The sequence below is a fragment of the Budorcas taxicolor genome, chromosome 25 (genome assembly GCF_023091745.1).
Source record: "Budorcas taxicolor isolate Tak-1 chromosome 25, Takin1.1, whole genome shotgun sequence".
NCBI lineage: Eukaryota > Metazoa > Chordata > Mammalia > Artiodactyla > Bovidae > Budorcas > Budorcas taxicolor.
The window spans coordinates 42,525,176-42,552,811 of NC_068934.1; the positions used below are offsets into that span (position 1 = coordinate 42,525,176).

Below are 27,636 nucleotides of genomic sequence, written 5' to 3' on the forward strand. Positions count from 1 at the left end.
GTCCTTAGTGGCCTCAACGAGCTACTGAAATGGATCTGAGTCGCTGGCCTCTGTCTTCCTGTTACAGAGTCAGTGACTGTCCAGGCTGTCAAAACCTGTTTTAGTTAAGTTCTGCCTCTTGCAGCCAAACACATCCTACAGGGGCATCGAGGTCCTGGGTCCCACATGCCATGAGGCACCCACCTCCTGAAGGCTTGTCCCATGCAGTGCAACACCCCTACTGGCCCACCCCATGGCTTCTGTCCCAGTATTTCCTAGAGTCATTACAATGGCCTAGAAGGTGTACTAGGGGGTTGGCACCTCTGAGCCTCTAAATAACCCTCTTCCTGGAGTAGGAACAGTCGTCCAGGATTTTGTTGGAAGAGACCTTGGATTTCTCAAGCAAGGCCAGATGATAGCATCGGCCTCCTACTCTACTTCCAGGAGGCTTTAAAGTCCCCGCGATTTTACGTTTTGAGGTAGGTAATCATTGACCTTTCCACTTAAAGGAAATCATAGTCTCCCTTTAAAAAGAAAAAGCTTACACCTTCGTACTTTTTTTAGAAGAAAAGCGAAAGTGAAATTCTTAGCTTTGATATAAAAGCTGGTGTGAGAGCAGCAAGATTGCAGTACTGCTCTGGCTTGCGATGGCTTCGGTAAGTCCCCTGAAACTCCCCACCACTGACTCCAAATGAGAGGGCAGCTCCCCTCCTGTAAAGGCCGGGTCTTGCTCTTCCCAGAGCCTGTCTGGAGAAGGCTTTCATAGGAAAATATATTGGTTGTTTAAAACTCCCTTTTCCTGCTGGAACCGCGAGGTCTTGGGGCAGAGTGAGATTCCTGACTGCACCCAGCGCAGTGGGGGGTAGGGACTTCCATGGGAAGGAGTGGTGGATTGTTCTGGGGGCCGTGGGGAGGAAGCTGGGGTGGCAGCGGAGGGGGCAACCCTGGGACAAGGGAGATGAGTGCATCCCACCTCCTCTGCCTCCTCCGTCACCCAAGGCATCAGTCCTGCTGCAGAGAATGCACTTGCATTTCAGCGATCTGTTCCTGAAAAGCTCTCTCCCAAGCAGCCAGAGTTTCTGAATGAGAGAAGTTTCAGTGGTGGGGCAGGCTCCTTTCCTAGTGTGCAGCTGGAAAGGAACAAGCCAGATTCCTGCCATTACTGAAAATCAACCAGTTCTGGGAAGAGGTGTCATATTTCTCAAGAGAGGAGGCAACGCCTCACGCTGAGCTACTCCGTGCCTGGCTCCTATCCCATTTCCTTTCCAAGTAGAGACACAGCTTATGTTCTGCCTTTTCCCTGTCTGCTGTTGCCAGTACCCCGGCCGTGGTCTTAGACATCTGAGATTACTTAGGGATGGAGTGAACAGTCCATCTATATGTTTGCCAGATGGAGACAGGAAGTGGGCTGGGGGTGGGTGTTCAAGGGTCAGAGGGAGTCACAGAAGCAGGAATGGGGCTGCCCCGGACAAAGTCAGTTGATGGGAGATGAGGAGGCGCTGAATTCAGAGACAAATTTTAGGGTCAGCCTTTTCAGTTGGACATGAACTTGAGAAAGAAAGGGGAGGTGAGATGAGTCCAAGTAGCTCTGTAGATAATTTTGCTGCTGGGTATATATATATATATATATTTGCAAGCTTGTTTCTCTGTATAGTTCTCTTTTCATTGGTTATTCAGAAATGTGTTGTTCAGCCTCCATATGTTGGAATTTTTAATAGTTTTTCTCCTGTAATTGAGACCTAATCTTCATGCATTGTGGTCAGAAAAGATGCTTGGAATGATTTCGATTTTTTTGAATTTGTCAAGGTCACCCATCCCCTTTTATTGGTATTTGCCTGGGACACAGTGAACTCCTCGAGTCTGTGTACCTAGTGGCTGCTTATTATTTGACTACATAGTTCACTTCAATTCAGTTCAGTCGCTCAGTCATGTCCGACTCTTTGCGACCCCATGAATCGCAGCACGCCAGGCCTCCATGACCATCACCAACTCCTGGAGTCCACTCAAACTCAAGTCCATCAAGTCTGTGATGCCATCCAGCCATCTCATTCTCTGTCGTCCCCTTCTCCCCTTGCCCCCAGTCACTCCCAGCATCAGAGTCTTTTCCAATGAGTCAGCTCTTCACATGAGGTGGCCAAAGTACTGTAGTTTCAGCTTTAGCACCATTCCTTCCAAAGAACACCCAGGGCTGATCTCCTTCAGAATGGACTGGTTGGATCTCCTTGCAGTCCAAGGGACCCTCAAGAGTCTTCTCCAACACCACAGTTCAAAAGCATCAATTCTTCGGTGCTTAGCTGTCTTCACAGTCCAACTCTCACATCCATACATGACTACTGGAAAAAACATAGCCTTGACTAGACGGACCTTTGTTGGCAAAGTAATCTCTGCTTTTTAGATGCTATCGAAGTTGGTCATAACTTTCCTTCCAGGAATATGTGTCTTTTAATTTCATGGCTGCAATCACCATCTGCAGTGATTTGGGAGCCCAAAAAAATAAAGTCTGACACTGTTTCCACTGTTTCCCCATCTGTTTGACATGAAGTGATGGGACCGGATGCCATGATCTTCATATTCTGAATGTTGAGCTTTAAGCCAACTTTTTCACTCTCCTCTTTCACTTTCATCAAGAGGCTCTTTAGTTCCTCTTCACTTTCTGCCGTAAGGGTGATGTCATCTGCATATCTGAGGTGATTGATATTTCTCCCGGCAATCTTGATTCCAGTTTGTGCTTCTTCCAACCCAGAGTGTCTCATGATGTACTCTGCATATAGGTTAAGCAGGGTGATAATATACAGCCTTGATGTACTCCTTTTCCTATTTGGAACCAGTCTGTTGTTCCATGTCCAGTTCTAACTATTGCTTCCTGACCTGCATATAGGTTTCTCAAGAAGCAGGTCAGGTGCTCTGGTATTCCCATCTCTTTCAGAATTTTCCACAGTTTATTGTGACTCACACAGTCAACAGCTTTGGCATAGTCAATAAAGCCGAAATAGATGTTTTTCTGGAACTCTCTTGCTTTTTCCATGATCCAGCGGATGTTGGCAATTTGATCTCTGGTTCCTCTGCCTTTTCTAAAACCAGCTTGAACATCTGGAACTTCACGGTTCACATATTGCTGAAGCCTGGTGTAGAGAATTTTCAGCATTACTTTACTAGCATGTGAGATGAGTGCAATTGTGCAGTAGTTTGAGGATTCTTTGTCAGTGTCTTTCTTTGGGATTGGAATGAAAACTGACCTGTTCCAGTCCTGTGGCCACTGCTGAGTTTTCCAAATTTGCTGGCATACTGAGTGCAGCACTTTCACAGCATCATCTTTCAGGATTTGAAATAGCTCAACTAGAATTCCATCACCTCCATTAGCTTTGTACTTACTGTTTCCCAAAACGTCTCTTTTCTAATCCATAAACTCCTTGAGGGCTGGGTCTCTGCCTTGCCTTTACATCCTGGATTATTCATGGAAAAGCCCAGTTAAATTCCCCTTTGGGGATCCGTGTGCTCAGTCGCTCAGTTCTGTCTGACTCTTTGCAACCCGATGAGCAGTAGCCTGTCAGACTCCTCTGTCCATAGGATTCTCCAGGCAAAAATAACTGGAGTGAGTTGCCACTTCCTTCTCCACTGGGGATCCCTGACAACCTCCTAACTCTCATCCAACAATTAATGTACTTTTTTTTTTCTTCTATTCTGGAAAACAAATGAGATTCATAAATTGTGACCATTGTCCAGTGTTCTGAAATCGGTTCTCAGTAAGGTCGGGTGACTTCTTGTAGGAAGATAAATTATACTTACTGCAGTAAGACAGCATGATTTGCCTGTAAAGTTCCAGCAAAAGAAGATATTTTTCCTGCCACATGGGATGCTTCTTGGCAGTTTTAGTGCTTCTATAAATAGAAATGAACTGCCCTTGACCCTGCTTCACAGCCACTGTAGAGTGGTGATGGGCTATTCCCACTGCCCATCATTGCTATCCTAGGGGAGTCCACACTCCCGACTCATCTTTGATGGAATCTCTCAGTCAGGCCAGAGTTTGGAGGTGGGATGTGGGCAGGCCCCTATCGGTCTGTCCCCGAACAGCAAGGGGTCAGTGGGAAAAGACAGAGGGCTGGAACAACCTTTGAGGAGCTCTGTCTCCAGGTGTCCCAGAGAGATTTATGATTGGTTTGGATGAGGGAAGTCCACATCGGAGTGCCCCCACCTGCAGCACTTAGCACAGTGTCTGGTACTGGGACCTCAGTACATTGAATAACGGTGATCTTGAAGCTCTCCTGAGTGCTCTCAGGCTCTGGGCCACTGCTCTCATCACAGGGTGGGGCTCTGAGAAGCGTTTCAGCATCCTTCCCACCTTCCCCTGCGCAGGCACGCACACTCTCACTCCCACACACTCCCACTGCGATGTAATGAGAAATGCATATTTAGTCTTGGTCCCAGGTTCCTGCCACAGAGTTTCTAAAACCTGAATAATTCCTGAGCAGTGGGGGAGGGAGGAACGTATTTCATCATTCAGAAGAAGCCCCTTTCAACCAACCGGGTGATCAAAGAGCTGGAAGTAGCATTAATCTGAACCCATATAATAAAGCCTCCATAAAACTGCTAAGCTGGGGTGTTGGTGAGAGCATGGAGGTGCTGGAGAGCAGAGTTCCTTGGAGTGGGCAAGGATGCTCTGAATCCCCACCCCATCCCCACCGCCTCACAGCTTGCCCCCTGAATTCCTGAGTTGCATATTTTCTAGTAAACGGGTGTTCTAGCAAGTAAACTGTTTTCCTGAGTTCTATGAGCTGTTCCAGCAATCCACTGAACCCAAGGAAGGGGTCTGTGGAAACCGTCAATTAATAGCCAGTTGTTCAGAGCGCAGGTATCAACTTCAACTTGCACCTGGCATCTGAAGCTCAGTCTCTCGGAGTAAGCCTGTGGGGTCTGCGCTGTCTCTGGGCCATCAGTGTCAGAACTGAGTTAAACTGTGGGACACCCAGTCAGTGTGCACCGAGGACTGAACTGCTTAGTGTGGGAAACCCACACGTCCAGTGTCAGAAGTAGAGGAGTGAGCACAGTGCAGAGAGAGTTTTCTTTGCTTGTCACACATGCACGCATGCAGTCTCACCCTCCCGACGAGCAGCCAGGGGGACATTACTGCCAGAGGCTGACTCCGTCTGTCTGCCAGGTCTGGGTCAGGGAGGGGAGTGTCTGTGGAATACCGCGCCCCCCGCCCCCAAATTTGGCGGCCTCTGCAGGTCTCCCAGGTGGGCAGCTCTAGTCAGATAACCCATGTGCTTACCTGACTCCTGGGAGCCACCACGGGAGATCCCACCCATGACAAAGGTCATGCGGAGAAGACCTGACAGGCAAAGGCAGATCAGGATTCGAGGGACTCCTTGGACCTGCTCGAGCATCTACCCCAAAACCAGAATCTGTCTGTCTTACTATTTTGTGCCTTTCACTAACTCTTCTGACATTAACAGGGGGCTATCCCCGACCACCTTTCTCTGGAAAAAATCAACTTAGGGCTAGTTGATAAGTCTCTTGGGCGTGAGCGGAATATTTCAAATCAAACCCCTCTGATGGCTCTCTAGCTTCTCTGACAGGTTTATCCAGATTCTTGCAGCTACGCATGTGATTATTCACAGCCTCCCAACTGTGAGAGGCACGGAAAGCCTAAAACATTCTAAAAATATAGAGCCATTCAAAGAGTTAAAAACTATTAGAATAGTGCTGGTGTAGGATTTCATTGTTGAAAAGAACGCATTGTTCCAATGCTTGCTGCTAAGTTCCCCTATCTCTTATCTACTGTGCACCTGGGAGTGCATTAGTTAACATAGTTGGAATGTAAGAAAAACAAGAAGTAGCCTTGGTATTAACCACATCAGACCTTTGAGCTAATTGGTTCTTTCTTTGTTGTAACTCGCTGCATCTTTGCTCTGTGAGAATGTAACTCTGTTTAATACTTTCTGAGGCTGACATAGATTAGAAATATAAAGAAAAAACACTTCAAGGGAAAATAAGTTTTCTGGTTGAGCAGCCTTTGTCAAAAGAGGGTCATAAAATGTCCACAGGCCTCCAAGGCCAGAAGATAATGTACACAACATTGTTTATGGGAAAGGTATGCATAAAAAATCCTGGTTTCAATAAGGACAAAACAGATGTAATGTTTGGGCTGACTCTGTATGACTTTGCATCTTTCATTTCCCTCTATGCACAAGTCAAGGTACAAAAGTTCCTTTTGAAAATAAAGTTATGAGCCTCGCTCACCAAATCTTGGTCAGCGTGTCAATCATTCTTTCTCCCTTTCTCCTTCTCCCACCCTCTCCTTTTCAGGCTGATCCCTGGAGCACAGAGGCTCTCTGCATTCACTTTCTTGTCCGGGCTTCTAAGACCCGATCAAGAAGGCATTCTGCATCTTCATTGCAACTAGAGGGGCTCTGCGTCTTCACTCCAGCGAAAGGAGTGAAGCCTCCATGAACAGAGCAAGTCCCTTGTCTGGGGCTTTATTGGCTTTCTGTGTAAACCAAGGAATATCAGCTTCTATTTTTTCCTCTCTCATTCATTCATTCGCCAACACTGTCTCACCTGATGGTACCCCTGGATCCTGCGGGGGCTGGATCCTGGCACCTGACGGTCACTGTGTTGATCAAGATGATGGACTGGGAATCAAGCGGCCTAGCACTGAGTCCTGCTCACATCACTCAGGGTCTGTGCAGTTTTGCAAAATCTCGTTTCCATCTCTGAGCCTTGATTTCTTCTTTCAACACATGGCCTTTGCAACAGTGCCCACCTCATAGGCGGGTTGTGTGAATTTATTGAACTATTCCTGTAAAACTGGTCAGCAGAGTCCTTGGCTCAGAGTAAGCATTCAGTAAATAATATACTAGAAAGAGTAATAATAAGGTAGAAGTCCCAGCAAGGTGTGCACTTTTCAAGTATTGATGACAGGTGGGCAGGCCCATAGTGCCTGGCAGACATGTCAAGTGGGCTGGACACCAGCATGACCAGGTGGGATTGGGAAGACGTCGAGGAGAGCTGTGAGATGAAGGCTGATGAGCTGCTCCCGCTGGGCTGAGACCCACCCTTGGTTCCCAGCTCTCCCATCACCTCTAACAGCCTTCTTCTTGGTTTTGCAGCCTGAACCCCAGCTTGGAGACCTGATTGAGATTCCCCGGCCACCCATCACTCACTGGGCTATCTACGTTGGCAGCGGATATGTGGTCCACCTGGTACCCTCAGGTAAGGGCACCATTGGCCTCCACCGTGCTGAGGCTGGAAGCAGAGGGGATGGGGGAGCTGTGGGTAACCAGGGACCCCAACATTCTTCTTGCTCCACAACTGGCAGTTAGTTCCTGAGTGCTACAGAAGACATCTTGGTGTAGGGCCATGGTTTTCAAACTCTGCTCTTTGGAACCCAAGGGGTATGCAGAGAGATTGAGGTGGGATTCCAACGGGGCAGTTCTACTATAATGCATTTTATATATTATGACCTTGAATCAAATGCATTCAACTTTTAAGTTGAATCTTAATTAAATAAATCACTTGGAAAGTGCACAGGTGTTTGGGCAGCAGAGGTGACTGTGGATCATGTTTCATTCTCCAACCTCAGTTTCCTCATCTGTAAACTGAGGCTGAGAATTCTTAACTTGGGGTATTGTTGTGAGGAATCCCACTCCCTTTTCCTAAATTATTTAACTGTGGACAAACCTAAATGCAGCAAAGTGCACAATATAGTCAAGTGTATCAGTTCACTTCAGTTCAGTTGCTCAGTCGTGCCTGACTCTTTGCATCCCCATGAATTGCAGCATGCCAGGCCTCCCTGTCCATCACCATCTCCCAGAGTTCACTCAAACGCACGCCCATTGAGTCAGTGATGCCATCCAGCCATCTCATCGTCTGTCATCCCCTTCTCCTCCTGCCCCCTTCCCTCCCAGCATCAGAGTCTTTTCCAATCAAGTGTAGAGTCAATGAATTTTTTAAAACGTATCCATCCATGTGACAATGAACAGATCAAGGCCTAGAACATTTCCACGGCCCTTAAGAGCCCCTCATGCCTCTTCAGGACCCTCTCTCCCTCCTGAGAGGCAGCCACTCCTCTAGGTCCTCCTGCTTTCTTTGCCTATTCTAGAACTTCAGGGCAACTCTTGTCTCCAGCTCTTTCAATGGCCCTGTGAAGTCACCCATGCTGTTCTTATTTCTCCATTGCTGTGTATCCTCAGACAATGGGAATCCCTCAATTTGTTATCCACTCTTCTGCTGATTGGCATTGGATGTTTCCAGGTGTAAGCTGCTCTGTGTGCAGCTGCTGTGGACATTCTTGGGTGTGTTTTCTGCTGACCTAGGATGGTAGCAAAATCAGTGACCTCATGCTGCATTTATAGAGAAATCAAAGTAACCAGGGTAGAAGTCACTGTCCCCACCCTGATCAACCAAACCACCAATCTCAACATCCACAGAATCTGCCTTTGCCCTTATTTATAAAGCCAGCCCCTGGGTTGGACTAGGGCCCTGGACTCCTCCTCTTACTTTCATAAGCATTTTACCCTCAGATTTCCCCCTGCCTTCTGTGTTGTTCCTCTTGGCTTTGAAACCCCTGGAATATCTTCCACTGTTAAACAAAGACTCCCTTGACCACACATTCTCTATAACTACCTTCCCATGGGGTAGATCTCTTGTCTGCCATGACCATTGCTGGCTCCTTACTTCCCATTCTCTCTTCTGTTCCACCAGGGGCTATTTACACCCCTCATGGAACAGCTCTTATCAAGGCTTCATCAATATCCTTGTTCCAGCCTCCTTGCTTCTCTGCAGCATTTCGTACGAGTGACCTCTCTCTATGCTTCCCCTGGCACTGCCTTTCTTCCTTTCCCACTAGGCCCTTCCTTGTGGCCTCCTGTGGGAGGGGGCTGGGGGGCTTCCTCCTCTCTCCCATATCTCTCATTTTCACTCCTCCCTCACCTCTGCCCTGGATTCTAATACCTTCTACTTGTCGATGTCTCCCTAAGACCACAACCTTAACTTAGGCTTGATCCTGCTCAGCTTCAGGCTTGTATACCCTCTTGACTACTTGGCATCTTCACTTAGGTGTCTAACTGCATGTTGAACTTGACACTCCTCAGATGGAGGGCTCCAGATGACAACACCATTCAGTTGCTTAGACCAAAGTCTACACATCATCCTTGATCCTTTTCACCCTCTATCTAATCCATCAGGAAATCCTATTGGCTTTACCTCCAAAGCAGACCCACAACCTGATCATTTCTCAGCATCTCCACTGCTGTGCCTGGGGTAAGACACCGTGCTCTCTCCCCTGATGCTACTGCAGTTCTGCTTGGTCTCTCTGCCCCTTGTCCACGATTGTCAATCCTTCCTTCACTGGGCAGCCAGCATGATCATTCTAAAATATAAATCTGGTTATGTCACTCCTCTCCTTAAAATTTCAACTGGCATTTCCGTCACGTATAGAAAAAGTTTCAAATCTGTGCTGTGGCCTCTGAGCCTGGCATGGTCTGGCCCAGACTGCCTATCTGATCTTCCTCTTCTTCTTCTCTCTTGGGTCTCCGGACCTCACTGGCCTCCTTGCAGCCTTCCTTCCTGAGGTCCTTGCTTTTGTCTCCCTTCTGCTTGTGATGCTCTTTCCTGGCTCTCAGCACAGCTGCCTCCCTTTCAGCATTCAAGTCTCAACTCAAATGGCCATTCCTGGGTGTGGCCCTCCACAGCCTGAGCGAGGGCAGCCTTCCCTGGTCATCCTCTCCTATGTGACTTCACTTAATCTTCCCCATAGCCTTTGCAAAACCTGAAAGTATCTTATTTTTTTTATTTGTACACTGTCAGTGTCCATTCACTAGAGTGTATACTAATTGAGGGCAGGTACGCTGTCAAGTTCATGGAGGGCTTCAGCACCTTAGACAAGGCCTGGCACATAGTAGGGCCTCAGTATTGACTGACTGTGCTGAGTGGGTGTAACTGTTGGACAGGAGACAGGGAAGGCATGACAGGGATCCGGGTGGATAGTGTGACACCCATCACTGGGTGAGCAATGCTCCTTAAAGGGAAAAGATGCTTCTATCTGCATCTTCTCATTGGAGCTTCACAGGAATCTTGTGAAATAGGTGAGGCAAGGGGGACTGACCTCATACTACTGAGAAAGTGGTGGAAGTCAGAGCTGGAAGGAAACTTAGAGAACAACCCAGTACTACTGAGAGCAAACACTTGCTGGGCTCTAACCCTGTTCCAGGCACTGGGGGAGGCACCTTACCTAATCTGTTTCTTAAATCCTTGCAGCTCCTCGTCCACAGATGTAGGCACAGGTGGAAATTATTGGACCTGTTCTACAAGGAACTGGGGACTCAGAGAAGTTAAGCAACCTGTCCACAGTCATATAGCAGAAAGTCGCAGTGGTGGGACTCAAACCCTGGCTCTGACTCTATCACCTGCCTTTAAACCTGATGCTCTGCTGTGAAGTCTGAGGTTCCCCAAATTTCAGTCATTGGTTATTAGCCATATTCATCTGCCCTTTCTCCAAATGTTTAATGGTATTTTCTTTAATGTTGTTGTTCAGTTGCTCAGTCATGTCCAACTCATTGTGACCCCATGGACTGCAGCATACAAGGCTTCCCTGTCCTTCACCATCTCCCAGAGTTGGCTCTAACTTATGTCCATTGTGTCCATGATACCATCCATCCGTCTCATCCTCTGTCATCCCCTTCTCCTGCCTTCAGTCTTCCCCAGCATCAGGGTCTTTTCCAATGAGTCAGATCTTTGAGCCAGGTGGCCAAAATGTTGGAGCTTCAGCTTTAACATCAGTCCTTCCAGTGAATATTCAGGATTGATTTCCTTTAGGATTGACTGGTTTCATCTCCTTGCAGTCCAGGGAATTCTCAAGGGTCTTCTCCAACACCAAGTGTGAAAGCATCAATTCTTTGGCACTCAGCCTTTCTTATTGTCCAGCTCTCACATCCATACAGGACTACGTGGATCTTTGTCAGTAAAGTAATGTCTCTGCTTTTTAATATGCTGTCTAGGTTTGTCATAGCTTTTCTTCCAAAGAGCAACTGTCTTTTAATTTCATGGCTGCAGTCACCATCCACAGTGATTTGGAGCCCAGGAAAACAGTCTCTCACGACTAACTTTAAAAACAAAAATAATTCCTTTAAAACGAGCCTTAAATTCCTAACTTGATGTGTGTTCATGAATCCATCTTAGCTTGTCTTTGTGGATTCCTAGCATTGGCTCAGCTAAGTTAAGTGACATGTGAAGACCATGCAGTGATGGAACCCGAATCAGCACCCATTGCTTCTGCCTCTGAGCCTGTGCTCACTCTCACTAGGGTGGCACCCAGCGTGTGGAGTATGAGGAAGCCCTCACTGTTGGGTGTTGACTCTGAACTTGCACCTCTGGAGCTGGAACCTCCTGAAATTCTGTGCCCCAGGCACCTTGCTTGCCTCTCCCCAGTCCCAGCCTCCTACCTGCCTGTCGAGGGGCTGAAGGTGGATGAGTCTCCAGAGCTCCCCTGACCCAGTCCCCACGCTGACCCTTTCAATAGACTCGGGGCTCAAACACAGCATCATCTTCTATTTACCTCACTGAATCCGTTAAGCACCTCCTGCCCTACTAGGAGGAAATCTGAATTCCATGATTTCTAAACCTGAGAGTTGTTCTCAGGGCAGAGGGGTTCAGTCCTCTTTAGAAAGCCAAGCAGAACAGGACCTTCACTCTGATCAGACCCTCTGACCATTGCTTGTTGCTGTCATGTGGCATCACAGTGCAATATGGGTCCTGCCCCGTGTAATGGGATGCTTCCGCTACTGGGAGAGACCTTGGGGTTCTTGATCATGGCAAGGCCACAGAGGCTCTCTGGGGGACATGAGTCTCCTCTGTGATGTTCCCTGGGGCCCACCCTTTTAATGCAAGCCCAGTTTTCAGTCATCATACCCACCTTACATGATATAAGCTGGTGACCTCAAGAGAGATCTCTGTGTGGGCACCAGCTTTTGCTCCACATCATCCTGTCCCCTGTATTGGCCCCAAATCCCTTTCTTCAAGGCAGTTTCACTCCTGGAAATCTGTTGCACAATCCAGCCCCTCAGCATTGACCAGGGCTGTGCGAATATGCCCTTCCTTGACCTCCCTGGTGTCACTCCTCTGGGAACAGCTGTGGGGTTTTGGTCCCTTTGTTCCCAGAAAGATGGAATCCCCTTCTGCAAACCCATTCAACTTTTCTGCAGTAATCAGCTTTGTGTGTGTCAGGGAAGTGGAGCCTCGGCAGGATCACAAAAAAATTCACACTCTATTCCCCTAGGGAAGTGGGTGTGCTCAGGGCCCATATTGCACAATCAAGAGGGCCACTGAAGTGTCACAGGGTGTACAAGGCCAGCTTCTCTATTTTAAAGAAAAAAATCACAGCAAATAATAGGATTTTACTCCTCCTTATTTCAGATAAGAAAACCAGGGACCAGAGACCACAAGGGTCTTATCCAAAGCTACATAGCTCTGACGCTGACTCATCTGCTCATCCCCTTGTGGATGTGGTGGATGCTAGGCTGGGGGCGGGCCCAGGACCAATCATGTTCCTCATCCTGAATCCACAGGCGGAATCTCGGGAGCTGGTGGATCCGGTATCATGAATGCAGTGGCCAACAGGGCCATAGTAAAGAAAGAGCGGCTGTGTGACGTGGTTGGGAAAGATGGATACAAGGTCAACAACAAGCACGATAACAAGTACAAGCCACTCCCTCCCAGCAAAATCGTCCAGGAGGCAGAGAAGCTGGTGGGCCAGGTGATGTGCTACAGTGTGACCAGCCAGAACTGCGAGCATTTCGTCAATGAGCTGCGCTACGGGGTCCCCCGCAGCGACCAGGTGGGTCCTCGGTGTGTCCCTAGCTCCATGGTCTCTTAGTTTCTTATTTCTCTGCTGTTTCTCTTACTCAGCTAGGCCACAACCCCCAGAAGTTTCCTTAAGATATGTAGGATAATGGTGACAACAGTTCACTCTACATGCCAGGCTCGAGCTTGAATTGATTGCTGTATGAGTTTCTGTAGCTGCTGTAACAAATGGCCAGAAATTCAGTGGCTTAACACAACACAAATGTATTATCCTATAGTTCTGGAGGTCAGAAGTCTGAAACAGGTCTCACTGGGCTAAAATCAAGGTGTCAACAAGGCTGTGTTCTCTTCTAGAGGCTCTCACAGAGAACCTGTTTTCTAGTCTTTTCCAGCTTCAAGAGGCTGCCTGCATTCCTTGGCTTGTGGCTCCCCTTCATCTCCAAAGTTGGAAATGGCTGGTTGAGTCTCTCTCCCATTGCATTACTATGATACTGACTCTACTCCTTCCTGCTTCCATCAGAAACTTTGTGATTCTATTGGGCTTACCTAGATATCCAGAATAATCTTTCTATTCTAAAGTAAATTGATTAGCAACCTTAATTCTATCTGCAATTTTAATTCTCTCTCTCCATGAAGCATAATGTATTTACAAGTATTAGGAATGAGGACATATTATGGGATTAAGACCTAGACATCTTTGGGGACTATTTTTCTGCCTACCAGTTACTCTTTACACTGGGTACAGTTAATGTCTTGGGAGCTCCTCTTGCTGTTATTCTAGAAAGATTTCCCTCTATTGTCTCCTGCATCAGAGCACCATCTTCCATATCTCATGTCCTCTTTCTTGGTTTGTTGTTATTGTTGAATAATTAAATTGTGTCTGACACTTTTCCGACACCATGGACTTTAGCCCTCCAGGCTCCTCTGCCCATGAGATTTCCCAGGCAAGAATACTGGAGGGGGGCTTCCATTTCCTTCTCCAGAGGATCTTCCCAATCTAAGGACCAAACCCATGTCTCCTGCTTTGGTAGGTGGATTCTTTACCAATGAATAACCTGGGAAGCCCTGTCTTGGTTTACACATTTCTTGTGGTGGAAACTCCTTCAGCAGCTTCCTAAAAAAGGATGCATGGAAAAAGATATTTTTTGAGATCCCGTATGTCTGAATTATTTTTCAATTTACCCTCCCACTTGATTTATTTTTTAATATAAATTTATTTAATTGGAAGATAATTACTTTACAATATTGTATTGGTTTTGTCATACATCAACATGAATCAACCATGGGTACACACGTGTTCCCCATCCTGAATCCCCCTCCCACCTCCCTGCCCGTACCGTCCCTCTGGGTCGTCTCAGTGCATCAACCCCAAGCATCCAGTATCATGCATTGAACCTGGACTGGCAATTCGTGTCATATACGATATTTAATATGTTTCAATGCCATTCTCCCAAATCATCCCACCCTCTCCCTCTCCCACAGAGTCCAAAAGACTGTTCTGTACATTTGTGTCTCTTTTGCTGTCTCGCATAGAGGGTTATCGTTACCATCTTTCTGAAATCCATATATATGCGTTAGTGTACTGTATTGGTGTTTTTCTTTCTGGCTTACTTCACTCTGTATAATAGGCTCCAGTTTCATCCACCTCATTACAACTGATTCAAATGTATTCTTTTTAATGGCTGAGTAATACTCCATTGTGTATATGTACCACAGCTTTCTTATCCATTCATCTGCTGATGGACATCTAGGTTGCTTCCGTGTCCTGGCTATTATAAACAGTGCTGCAATGAACATTGGGGTACACATGTCTCTTTCAATTCTGGCTTCCTCAGTGTGTATGCCCAGCAGTGCGATTGCTGGGTCGTATGGCAGTTCTATTTCCAATTTTCTATGGAATCTCCACACTGTTCTCCATAGTGGCTGTACTAGTTTGCATTCCCACCAACAGGGTAAGAGGGTTCCCTTTCCTCCACACCCTCTCCAGCATTTATTGCTTGTAGACTTTTGGATCGCAGCCATTCTGACTGGCGTGAAATGGCACCTCATTGTGGTTTTGATTTGCCTTTCTCTGATAATGAGTGATGTTGAGCATCTTTTCATGTGTTTGTTAGCCATCTGTATGTCTTCTTTGGAGAAATGTCTATTTAGTAGTTTGGCCCATTTTTTGATTGGGTCGTTTATTTTTCTGGAATTGAGCTGCAGGAGTTGCTTGTATATTTTTGAGATTACTTGTTTGTCAGTTGCTTCGTTTGCTATTATTTTCTCCCATTCTGAAGGCTGTCTTTTCACCTTGCTTATAGTTTCCTCTGTTGCCCAGAAGCTTTTAATTTTAATTAGGTCCCATTTATTTATTTTTGCTTTTATTTCCAGTATTCTGGGAGGTGGGTCATAGAGGATCCTGCTGTGATGTATGTTGGAGAGTGTTTTGCCTGTTCTCCTCTAGGAGTTTTATAGTTTCTGGTCTTACATTGAGATCTTTAATCCATTTTGAGTTTATTTTTGTGTATGGTGTTAGTGTTCTAGTTGCATTCTTTTATTGTTTGCATTCTTCGCATTGTTTTCCCAGCACCACTTGTTAAAGAGATTGTCTTTAATCCATTGTATATTCTTGCCTCCTTTGTCAAAGATAAGGTGTCCACAGGTGCGTGGATTTACCTCTGGGCTTTCTATTGTGTTCCATTGTGTTCAAGCTGGTTTTAGAAAGGCAGAGAAACCAGAGATCAAATTGCCAACATCTGCTGGATCATCGAAAAAGCAAGAGAGTTCCAGAAAAACATCTATTTCGGCTTTATTGACTATGCCAAAACGTTTGGCTGTGTGGATCACAATAAACTGTGGAAAATTCTGACAGAGATGGGAATACCAGACCACCTGGCCTGCCTCTGGAGAAATCTCTATGAAGGTCAGGAAGATACAGTTAGAAATGGACATGAAACTACAGACTCGTTCCAAATAGGAAAAGCAGTACGTCAAGGCTGTATATTGTCACCCTGCTTATTTAACTTATATGCAGAGTACATCATGAAAATGCTGGGCTGGAAGAAGCACAAGCTGGAATCAAGATGGCCGGGAGAAATATCAATAATCTCAGATATGCAGATGACATCACCTTTATGGCAGAAAGTGAAGAGGAACTAAAAAGCCTCTTGATGAAAGTGAAAGAGGAGAGTGAAAAATGGGCTTAAAGCTCAATATTCGAAAAACGAAGGTCATGGCATCTGCTCCCATCACTTCATGGGAAATAGATGGGGAAACAGTGGAAACAGTGTCGGACTTTATTTTTGGGGGCTCCAAAATTACTGCAGATGGTGACTGCAGCCATGAAATTAAAAGACGCTTACTCCTTGGAAGGAAAGTGATGACCAACCTAGAGAGCATATTCAGAAGCAGATACATTACTTTGCCAACAAAGGTCCGTCTAGTCAAGGCTATCATTTTTCCAGTGCCATGTATGAATTTGAGTATTGGACTGTGAAGACAGCTGAGCGCCAAAGAAATGATGCTTTTGAACTGTGGTGTTGGAGAAGACTCTTGAGAGTCCCTTGGACTGCAAGGAGATCCAGCCAGTACATTCTGAAGATCAGCCCTGGGATTTCTTTGGAGGGAATGATGCTGAAGCTGCAACTCCCATACTTTGGCCACCTCATGTGAAGAGCGGACTCATTTTAAAAGACTCTGATGCTAGGAGAGATTCAGGTCAGGGGAAGGGGATGACAGAGGATGAGACGGCTGGATGGCATCACTGACTCAATGGACATGAGTCTGAGTGAACTCCGTGAGTTGGTGATGGACAGGGAGGCCTGGCGTGCTGCTATTCATGGGATCGCGAAGAGTCGGACACGACTGAGCCACTGAATTGAACTGAACTGAACTGAACTGATCTATATTTCTGTCTTTGTGCCAGTACCATACTGTCTTGATGACTGTGGCTTTGTAGTAGAGCCTGAAGTCAGGCAGGTTGATTCCTCCAGTTCCATTCTCCTTTCTCAAGATTGCTTTGGCTATTCAAGGTTTTTTGTATTTCCATATCAATTGTGAAAGTATTTGTTCTAGCTCTGTGAAAAAATATCGCTGGTAGCTTGATAGGGATTGCATTGAATCTGTAGATTGCTTTGGGTAGTATACTCATGTTCACTATATTGATTCTTCTGATCCATGAACGTGGTATATTTCTCCATCTATTAGTGTCTTCTTTGATTTCTTTCACCAGTGTTTTATAGTTTTCTATATATAGGTCTTTAGTTTCTTTAGGTAGATATATTCCTAAGTATTTTATTCTTTTCGCTGCAATGGTGAATGGAATTGTTTCCTTAACTTCTCTTTCTATTTCCTCATTACTAGTGTATAGGAATGCAAGGGATTTCTGTGTGTTGATTTTATATCCTGCAACCTTACTATATTCATTGATTAGCTCTACTAAGTTCCTGGTGGAGTCTTTAGGCTTTTCTATGTAGAGGATCATGTCATCTGCAAACAGTGAGAGTTTTACTTCTTCTTTTCCAATTTGGATTCCTTTTATTTCTTTTTCTGCTCTGATTGCTGTGGCCAAAACTTCCAAAACTATGTTGAATAGTAGTGATGAAAGTGGGCACCCTTGTCTTGTTCCTGACTTTAGGGGAAATGCTTTCAATTTTTCATCATTGAGGATAACGTTTGCTGTGGTTTGTCATATATAGCTATTATTATGTTGAGGTATGTTCCTTCTAGTCCTGCTTTCTGGGGAGCTTTTATCATAAATGGATGTTGAATTTTGTCAAAGGCTTTCTCTGCATCTATTGAGATAATCATATGATTTTATTTTTCAATTTGTTAATGTGGTGTATTACATTGATTGATTTGCAGATGTTGAAGAATCCTTGCATCCCTGGGATAAAGCCCACTTGGTCATGATCTATGATCTTTTTAATGTGTTGTTGGATTCTGATTGCTAGAATTTTGTTAAGGATTTTTGCGTCTATGTTCATCAGTGATATTGGCCTGTAGTTTTCTTTTTTTGTGGCATCTTAGTCAGGTTTTGGTATTGGGGTGATGGTGGAGCCTCATAGAATGAGTTTGGAAGTTTACCTTCCTCTGCAATTTTCTGGAAGAGTTTGAGTAGGATAGGTGTTAGCTCTTCTCGAAATTTTGGGTAGAATTCAGCTGTGAAGCCGTCTGGACCTGGGCTTTTGTTTGCTGGGAGATTTGATTACAGTTTCAATTTCCATGCTTGTGATGCGTCTGTTAAGATTTTCTATTTCTTCCTGGTTCAGTTTTGGAAAATTGTACTTTTCTAAGAATTTGTCCATTTCTTCCACGTTGTCCCTTTTATTGGCATATAGGTGCTGATAGTATTCTCTTATGACCCTTTGTATTTCTGTGTCGTCTGTTGTGATCTCTCCATTCTCATTTCTAATTTTATTGATTTGATTTTTCTCCCTTTGTTTCTTCATGAGTCTGGCTAATGGTTTGTCCATTTTATTTATCCTGTCAAAGAATCAGCTTTTGGCTTTGTTGATTTTTGCTATGGTCTCTTTTGTTTCTTTTGTATTTATTTCTGCCTTAATTTTACAGATTTCTTTCCTTCTACTAACCTGGGGTCCTCCATTTCTTCCTTTTCTAGTTGCTTTAGGTGTAGACTTAGGTTATTTATTTGACTTTTTTCTTGTTTCTTGAGGTATGCCTCTATTGCTACGAACCTTCCCCTTAGCACTGCTTTTACAGTGTCTCACAGGTTTTGGGTTGTTTGTGTTTTCATTTTCACTCGTTTCTATGCATATTTTGATTTATTCTTTCATTTCTTCTGTGATTTGTTGGTTATTCAGCAGCGTGTTGTTCAGCCTTCAATGTTGGAATTTTTAATAGTTTTTCTCCTGTAATTGAGATCTAATCTTACTGCATGGTGGACAGAAAAGATGCTTGGAATGATTTCAATTGTTTTGAATTTACCAAGGCTAGATTTATGGCCCAGGATGTGATCTATCCTGGAGAAAGTTCCGTGTGCGCTTGAGAAAAAGGTGAAATTCATTGTTTTGGGGTGAAATGTCCTATAGATATGAATTAGCTCTAACTGGCCTATTGTATCATTTAAAATTTGTGTTTCCTTGTTAATTTTCTGTTTAGTTGATCTATCTATAGGTGTGAGTGGGGTATTAAAGTCTCCCACTATTATTGTGTTATTGTTAATTTCCCCTTTCAGACTTGTTAGCATTTGTCTTACGTATTGCAGTGCTCCAATGTTGGGTGCAAATATATTTATAATTGGTATATCTTCTTCTTGGATTGATCCTTTGATCATTATGTAGTGTCCTTCTTTGTCTCTTTTCACAGCCTTTGTTTTAAAGTCTATTTTATCTGATATGAGTATGGCTACTCCTTCTTTCTTTTGATCTCTATTTGTGTGGAATATCTTTTTCCAGCCCTTCAGTTTCAGTCTGTATGTGTCCCCTGTTTTGAGTGGGTCTCTTGTAGACAACACATATAAGGGTCTTGTTTTTGTATCCATTCAGCCAGTCTTTGTCTTTTGGTTGGGGCATTCAACCCATTTATGTTTAAGGTAATTGTACACCCTTTTTGTGTTTCCTGTCTAGAGAAGATCCTTTAGCATCTGTTGGAGAGCTGGTTTGGTGGTGCTGAATTCTCTCAGCTTTTGCTTGTCTGTAAAGCTTTTGTTTTCTCCTTCATAGTTGAATGAGATCCTTGCTGGTTACAGTAATCTGGGCTGTAGGTTATTTTCTTTCATCACTTTAAGTATGTCCTGCCATTCCCTCCTGGCCTGAAGAGTTTCTATTGCTAGATCAGCTGTTATCCTTATGGGAATTCCCTTGTGTGTTATTTGTTGTTTTTCCCTTGCTGCTTTTAATATTTGTTCTTTGTGTTTGATCTTTGTTAATTTGATTAATGTGTGTCTTGGGGTGTTTCACCTTGGGTTTATCCTGTTTGGGACTCTCTGGGTTTCTTGGACTTGGGTGATTATTTCCTGCCCCATTTTAGGGAAGTTTTCAATTATTATGTCCTCAAGTGTTTTCTCATGGTCTTTCTTTTTGTCTTCTTCTGGGACTCTTATGATTCGAATGTTGGGGCCTTTAACACTGTCCTGGAGGTCTCTGAGATTGTCCTCATTTCTTTTAATTCGTTTTTCTTTTTTCCTCTCTGATTCATTTATTTCTACCATTCTATCTTCTACTTCACTAATCCTATCTTCTGCCTCCATTATTCTACTATTTGTTGCCTCCAGAGTGTTTTTGATCTCATTTATTGTGTTATATATTGACTCTTTTTTATTTCTTCTAGGTCCTTGTTAAACCTTTCTTGCATCTTCTTAATCCTTGTCTTCAGGCTATTTATCTGTGATTCCCTTTTGATTTCAAGATTTTGGATCATTTTCACTATCATTATTTGGAATTCTTTATCAGGTAGATTCCCTATATCTTCCTCTTTTGTTTGGTTTGGTGGGCATTTATCCTATTCGTTTACCTGCTGGGTATTCCTCTGTCTCTTCGTCTTGTTTATATTGCTGAGTTTGGGGTGGCCTTTCTATATTCTGGCAGTTTGTGGAGTTCTCTTTATTGTGGAGTTTCCTCACTGTGAGTGGGGTCATATGGGTGGCTTGTCGAGGTTTCTTGTTTAGGGAATCTTGTGTCGCAGTTCTGCTGGGTGGAGCTGCATTTCTTCTCTCTGGAGTGCAATGAAGTGTCCAGTAATGAGTTATGAGATGTCAATGGTTTTGGAGTAACTTTGCGCAGCCTGTATATTGAACCTCAGGGCTGTGTTCCTGTGTTGCTGGAGAATTTGCGTGATATGTCTTGCTCTGGAACGTGTTTGTCCTTGTGTGGTGCTTGGTTTCAGTGTAGGTATGGAAGCGTTTGATGAGCTCCTGTCAATTAATGTTCCCTGGAGTCAGGAGTTCTCTGGTGTTCTCAGGATTTGGACTTAAGCCTCCTGCTTCTGGTTTTCAGTCTTATTTTTACAGTAGTCTCAAGACTTCTCCTTCTATACAGCACCGTTGATAAAACATCGAGGTTAAAGAGGAAAAGTTTCTCCACAGTGAGGGACACCCAGAGAGGATCACAGAGTTACATGGAGAAGAGAAGAGGGAGGAGGGAGTTAGAGGTGACCCGAATGAGATGAGGTGGAATCAAAAGAGGAGAGAGCAAGCTAGCCAGTAATCACTTCCTTATGTGCACTCCACAACTGGGCCGCTCAGAGATGTTCACAGAGTTATACAGAGAAGAGAAGAGAGAGGAAGGAGACAGAGGTGGCCAGGAGGATAAAAGGGGGGACTCAAAAGGAGAGAGACAGATCCAGCCAGTAATCAGTTCCCTAAGTGTTCCCCACCGTCTGGAACACACAGAGATTCACAGAGTTGGGTAGAGAAGAGAAGGGGGAGGGAGGAGACAGAGGTGACCTGGTAGAGAAAAAGGAGACTCCAAAGGGGGAGAGAGCAGTCAAGCCAGTAATCTCGCTCCCAAGTGAAAATGGGTACTGAAGATTGGGTTCTTAAAGGTACAAAATTGATAACAAATACCAAAAAGCAAAGATTAAAAATCTAGAGTAGAGGTTGGAATTTCAAAAATACAATATTAAAGAAAAGAAGAAAAAGTGACAAAAATTATAAAATATATATATATATGAAGTTTGCTTTTAAAAATAGGGTTTCTTTTTTTTTTGCAAAGTAATAGTAGGTTATAAAAGTGAAAATTAAAGGAGTAATAGAGGACTTAATTTTTTTAATTTAAAAAAAGGAATGATCTTAAAAATAGTAAAAATATATCTAGGACTTTCTCTGGTGTTGTTGTGGGTATGTGGGGTCAGTTCATTTTCGGATAGTTCCTTGGTCCGGCTTATATTTCTCAAGATCTATAGGCCCCTTCTTATGTAGACAGTACTAACGGCAGGGTTTTAATCTATTGCACCTGTCACTTGCAAGGCGATTCCTTCTGTTTTAGCTTCTTCTGTTTGCTGGTCTCTTCAGTGTCTGATTTCTGCCCTGACACAAAAGGGGCAGTGGTGGACACTTTTTTTTTAGGCTCATTTGTTCAGTCGCACTGTTGGGGGGAGGGACACTGCAAACAAATAACACTGGCGTGTGCTTGCAGTGTCTCAGCCACACTGGGTCTGCCCCCACTCACGGCGCATGTACCCTCCCTGCCCACACTGCTCAGGCTCTAGGCTGCTCCACTGGGAACCGTCCGAGGCCAGCCCTGGTCTGCATGCACCATCCAGGTCTAAGCCGCCCAGATTCAGTCACTCAGGTAGTACTCAGAGGCGCAGACTCGGTTGGGCCTGCGTTCTGTGCCCTTCCCAGCTCAGGTGATGAGATGTTTGGAGACTGCGGTCACTGACTTATTGCCTCCCCATCCCTGCCGTTCAGTTTTCTGGGTGTACAACCGGCGCACCTTCTCTTCTGGACAGGCAGATGTTGACTGTCCAGAACCCCAAGAAGTCTTAGTTAGCAATGAAGCCTGCTTGAAGTTTGGTAGATAATGTCTCTCTGGGGCTGCGATTGCCCCCTCTGGCTCTGGCTGCCTGTCACCGGAGGGGGATGGTCTGTAGCCGGCTAGTTCTGTTCAGTCTTTTGTTCTGTGCGCGGGCCTGGAAGTGTCTTAGGTTAGGGCTTTGTGCGTGGTAGCTGTCCCACAGCCTGGTTTGCTAGCCCAAGTTAGTTCGCTCAGATTTCCCTTGGGGCATTCAGGCCCGGTCCTTACTCTAATCAATGCAGCCCGCGCCTCCCTGCCCAGCCCCTGCCTCCCTGCCCAGCAGGTGCTAGTGGCAGGTGCAGGCGTCTACGCTGCTCCTCTGCTAGGGGGTTACCGTTGGGCTCGTAATCTGTAGGTTTTAATTATTTATTTTTCCTCCCTGTTATGTTACCTTCTGTGCTTCCAAGGCTTGCCACAGACTCAGCAGTGAGAGTGTTTCCTGGTGTTTGGAAACTTCTCTCTTTTTAAGACTCCCTTCCCAGGACGAAGCTCTGTCCCTACCATTTTGTCTCTTTTTTTAATATATATATTTTTTTCCTACCTCCTTTCAAAGACAATGGGCTGCTTTTCTGGGTGCCTGATGTCCTCTCCCGGCATTCAAAAGTTGTTCTGTGGAATTTACTCAGCGTTGAAATGTTCTTTTGATGAATTTGTAGGGGCGAAAGTGGTCTCCCTGTCCTATTCCTCCGCCGTCATAGGACAGTCCCTCCCACTTAATTTAATAGTCTGTATAGGAGTAGACTGAGAACCCTCATATTGGCACCTTTCATTGTTTCCACTTGGGCCAGTCAGATTCCCCAGAAGAGTTTTCCTGACTTTTATGTAGAGGGTAAAATACTAGGAGGAGAGGGGACAGGAAGGCCAAGAGTCTCCTTTTCACATATGTATGGCCCCTCAATCCCTTTTTGGAGGTATGATACCCACACCCTCACATGTGCTTCTGTTTACAGACCCCAAATCTTCTGATTTTCATTGCAGTTAAGGAGGGGCTTGGGCTCTCTCTCTTTCACCCACTTCCAGAAGTACCTGGTGATGTCAATATGTGTCTTTTTCAGGGATTCTGTTGTACACAGTTAGCCCCCAACATATAAATATTCAAGTTTTGAACTTTCAAAGATGCGAACTTGTGTTCCAGCAAAGTCAGGATAGAGTGACACTGAAGCTTGCCCTCCAACTCCTATTGCTGACGATCCTTCAGTTCCACCATCTCCCACCTCCTCTCCCTCCTCCAGTCAGTAACTCTTCTTGCTTATTCACATGACACCAGGCCCTGGACACCAGCTGCTGTTCTTCACTACTGTACTTTTCAAAGTACTATACTGTAAGATTAAAAATATATCAGAGGGACATCCCTGGTGGTCCCAGCAGTAAAGAATACACCTGCCCATGCAGGGGACAGAGGTTCGATCCCTGGTCCAGGAGCAACCCGTGTGCCACAACTGCTGAGCCCAAAACTACTGAGCCCAAGCTTAGAGCCTATGCTCCACGACAGAGAGGAGCCCCCACTACCTGCAACTCGAGAAAGTCTGAACAGAGCAATGATGACCCAGTGCAGCCAAAAATCAATGAATAAATCTTTTTTTTTTTAATGTATGAGAACCCTATTAAAAAGATGGCTCAGATGGTAAAGAATCTGCGTTCAATTCAGAACACTGGGGTACAATCCCTGGGTTAGGAAATCTCCCTTGAGAAGGGAGTGGCAACCTACTCCAGTATTCTTGCCTGGAGAATTCCATGGACAGAGAAGCCTGGCAGGCTGCAGTCCATGAGGTCACAAAGAATCAGACACAACTGAACAGCTAATGCTTTCCCTTTCAATAAGTATCTTTGAGTATGATAATAAAGAATTTAAGTTGAAGTAAAGGAAAAAATGTATTCTTTATTCTTTGTTTTTGTTTTTTAGTATTTTTTGTATGAAAACTATTATAAATCTTTTACAGTACAGTACTGTATAGTTGATTGTATTACTTGGGTACCCAAGCTAACTTTGTTGAACTTACAAACAAACTGGACTTAAGAACGTGCTCTCAGAACTGACCAGGTTAGTATGTAGGGGACTTACTGTCTTTAGGATTAATATTCAGCTTTTTCTACAGCTGCCTTAGCCTTTACTGTTCTCTGAGTCCTAGTGGAATTATGCCTAAAACTAATGTCTTACTTTATTTTTATTTGGAGTTTAGGAAGCAGTGAAATTTGATACATGTTCTGTTTTTACCCTGAAATTTACTTTTACTTTTGCAGGTTTCTTTTTTTTCTAGTACAAGCAATATAAGTAAGATATCTTAATAATTTAAAGTATAACATCACCACTCTTTTTCATAGTTGAGTCATTTATTGAAGAACATGCAGAGAGCACTTGGCGCCTGGCAGGTCTGGGCACAGGGGATACAGGAAAGATGAAGACAAGTGAGGGTTCTGTTAGGACCCAGGTCAGAGTTCACTGAGGATTCAATAGCAATTCCTCATCAACTTTATATGTATCTCAAGAGCTCCCTGTTCATCAGCCAGGATTTCAACCATCTGGCTTCATCTCCCTGTCCTTTCCACAGTCACCCTTTAGGGATATGTCTGCTTTAAAAACCCACAGGCTGAAGGGAATTTCCCTCTTCAGGCCTGTGTATGTCATTGGCCAGCTGCCCCATTCACAAATTCCTTCCCCATGCTGCCCTCCTCTCTGCATTTCGCTGCCAATATTTGTTGACTCCTGAGTTTGTCAAAGAGGCTATGAGGCACATGAAGCACCCTGAGCTGGACATCCTTGTTGAATGTACAGTCTTTACTCAGCTTACTGACACAGAGTCTGACTCACTCTTGTCTCTCTTGCAGGCCAGAGGTTTTGCAGCAATCACCATGGCACTGGGTGTGCTGGTCGTACTTGCTGGAGCCGTGTTCTCAAGAAACTAGCAAAATCAATGACCCGAAGGGAATGTCTTGTCAGCAGTGGCATTAGACATTCAGGGGAGTCTTGTTTTGCTAGACAGTTTTGAGAGAATTAATAGGTAGGTTGATAGGCAGTCCAAGGCCCCTTTAAGGAGGAAGTAAACTTTCCTTCTTTTTCATATTCTTTTGCCTTAGTCTCATAGGCCCTGTGAGCTATGATATGTCTTGCTCAAGGACATGCTTATTTTAAAGTTCTGTGTTAATTTGCAACAATCTATTTCATTTCAAAACTGGCCTTTTTAGCATAATATATCTTACTCCTGGGTATGGTTTTCTCAGATTCTGTGTCTCTATGTTAGTCATTATAATTGTAACAAATGTTGCCTGGGAGCCTGTTTTCTCACTGCTTACACAACAATAATACATCTCTGCCAGGGACAGAGTGCTTGAAACCCATTCTTCCACACTAGCCTTGGGCCAATGTTATCTCAAGATGTATGTTGCAGGAAAGGGGGTGGATAAAACTTTCTCAGTCTTGAGGTTTTCTTTTTATCTATTCTCAGCAGCCAGTTGAAAAATATATAATGCCTTGCTTAAGTTAGTAAGATGGGCCCTCTTTCTACCCCCTTCCGATATCTATGTCAGAAGCTTTCTCTATCCTTTTACATTAAATTAAAATCTTTGCTGCACAAAGCTTTGAGTGACTGAGACTGCATCTTTGGTCCTGGAGTTAAATCTTCTTCTTTGCAGACCACAAATTCGACACCAAACACCATAAGCTATCAGTTTCTGGTATGGTTTGTAGATTTCATTTTTCCTTACAATAATAAAAACAAAACCCAATAAGGGAAGATTTTATAGAGGACATGCATCAAGATCTGCCTGGCATGAAGTCTGTTGAGATTGCAGCGAGGCTCTGTTCCTGCTGATGCCAGGCTGTGCTCTGGTTCTTCGGTGATTTTCTCTCACTTTTTTTTGTGGGCAGTGTTCTTTACCTGTAGGAAACAAAGTCCAGCACTGGTTATCTCAAGTAATGGGTGTTTCCAGTTGTGTAGGTACTGGTCACCAGCAAGGAAAACAGACAAACCTGACTGATATGCAAGAACAAGAACCAAGGGCAATCAGGACCCTTGACCTGGAACTAGACCCAGGCCGGCTTCTAGGAGTCAGCAGCTGGAGTCTGTAGATGTCCAGTGGGGTTCAAACCAAACCAAACCACAGCCAAAATGAAAATTATATGCTCTGGCCAGTCTTGTTTAAAACCTCCCCTGCTCTCCACAGCTTTTCTCTGCCTTATCACTTCCACCCTGCAGTGATCCTGCGTCCTCTCTTCTTGGGACTTGTCACGGCCCCCAAGTCTCTGATCCCACACCCACTCCTGTGGTGTCTCTTCCCATATCTGCTCAGCTCCAGCCTTACCCCTGGCCTGAGAGGAGCTCCTAGCACAAGCTCCTGAGAGAGAATCTGATTGGCTCATTCACCACACTGAGCTGTCTACCAATTGGTTGACTGCCATTGGGTCAGGTGGCCCCACTAGGCCAATCATCTCTGGCCAGTGAAGCCAGGTCACATGGTACAAGGCTGCTTCAGACGTTATGGAGTGTGGGTGTGGATGGTCCTATACCTGACCTGCCTGCTGCTGAGGCCTCTGGAGAGGGCTTAGGGAAGGAGGTATGACCATTCCTGGTTGGACCCTTGAGATTTGCTGCTATCACTCACTGGGCTTGGCAGATGTTCAAAGTGACCATTTTCCTGAAAAAAGCTTTCGTGCATTCCTCAGAAGCACCCTGATGGGGCAAATTTGTCCTTCAGTCCACAGGACAAGTCTTCTCCTACATCTAGTGCCAGTGTTTCCTTGATCAGCTCCGGTTGTATGGGGACCATCTGTCTGTGGAATCCTGGACAGAACTTATAAACGGCTCCTTGCCAGCTCCCTCCTGCTTGGACCATATCTGGCCTAGGATAAGCTTGTGCCCTTTTATGCCCCAGTGTTGATAAAGGATAATTTTCTCCCAGTGTAGTTTTTTTTTCTCTCTCTCTCTTTCGGTTCAGCCCTATTGATGTAACATGTCATGCCAGCTCTCAAGCTCCCCAAACCTAAGAGACACAGGCCAAACATAGAAGGGTGTGTATCTTAGAGCCCCTTCTCTTACATGGGGCAGAATGTGATGTGGACAGATAGACTATAAACCTCCAAACTAACTATATGGGAAAAAAAGAATGAGAAAAATAAACACAAGAAAGCAAATCAAAACACCCAGTTCAGAAAGAAAGAAAAATACAAAAAGTGTGCTGTGTAGAAACAACCAGATAAGATGGAAGAACTAATTCCAAATGTATTAGTAATGACCATAAATAGAAATGAACTAAACTTGCCAAGTAAAAGCAACCATTACACTGGATTAGAAAACTAACCCAGGAATACTGCTTACAGCAGATAAAGTGAATTATAAGAATACAAACACATGTTCAAATGATGGACATTTTACATGACAACTCATCTGGTTTCTTTAAAATGTTA

General features: G+C 44.7%; 1 protein-coding gene across 1 annotated transcript; it reads left to right on the forward strand.

Annotated features, from left to right (window-relative positions):
- Positions 1-394: 394 nt before the first annotated feature.
- LOC128068776 (phospholipase A and acyltransferase 3-like) lies at positions 395-25,757 on the forward strand. The gene is made up of 5 exons (XM_052661984.1): positions 395-458; positions 544-635; positions 7,089-7,191; positions 12,543-12,811; positions 25,062-25,757. The coding sequence occupies exons 2-5, from the start codon at positions 627-629 to the stop codon at positions 25,137-25,139; spliced, it is 459 nt and encodes a 152-aa protein (XP_052517944.1). The 5' UTR covers positions 395-458; positions 544-626; the 3' UTR covers positions 25,140-25,757.
- Positions 25,758-27,636: the final 1,879 nt, after the last annotated feature.

Coding starts and splice junctions, on each gene's coding strand:
- LOC128068776 (XM_052661984.1), top strand. Junction 7,192..12,542: donor GGTCCACCTGGTACCCTCAG/GTAAGGGCACCA, acceptor CTGAATCCACAG/GCGGAATCTCGGGAGCTGGT. Junction 12,812..25,061: donor GGGTCCCCCGCAGCGACCAG/GTGGGTCCTCGG, acceptor TCTCTCTTGCAG/GCCAGAGGTTTTGCAGCAAT.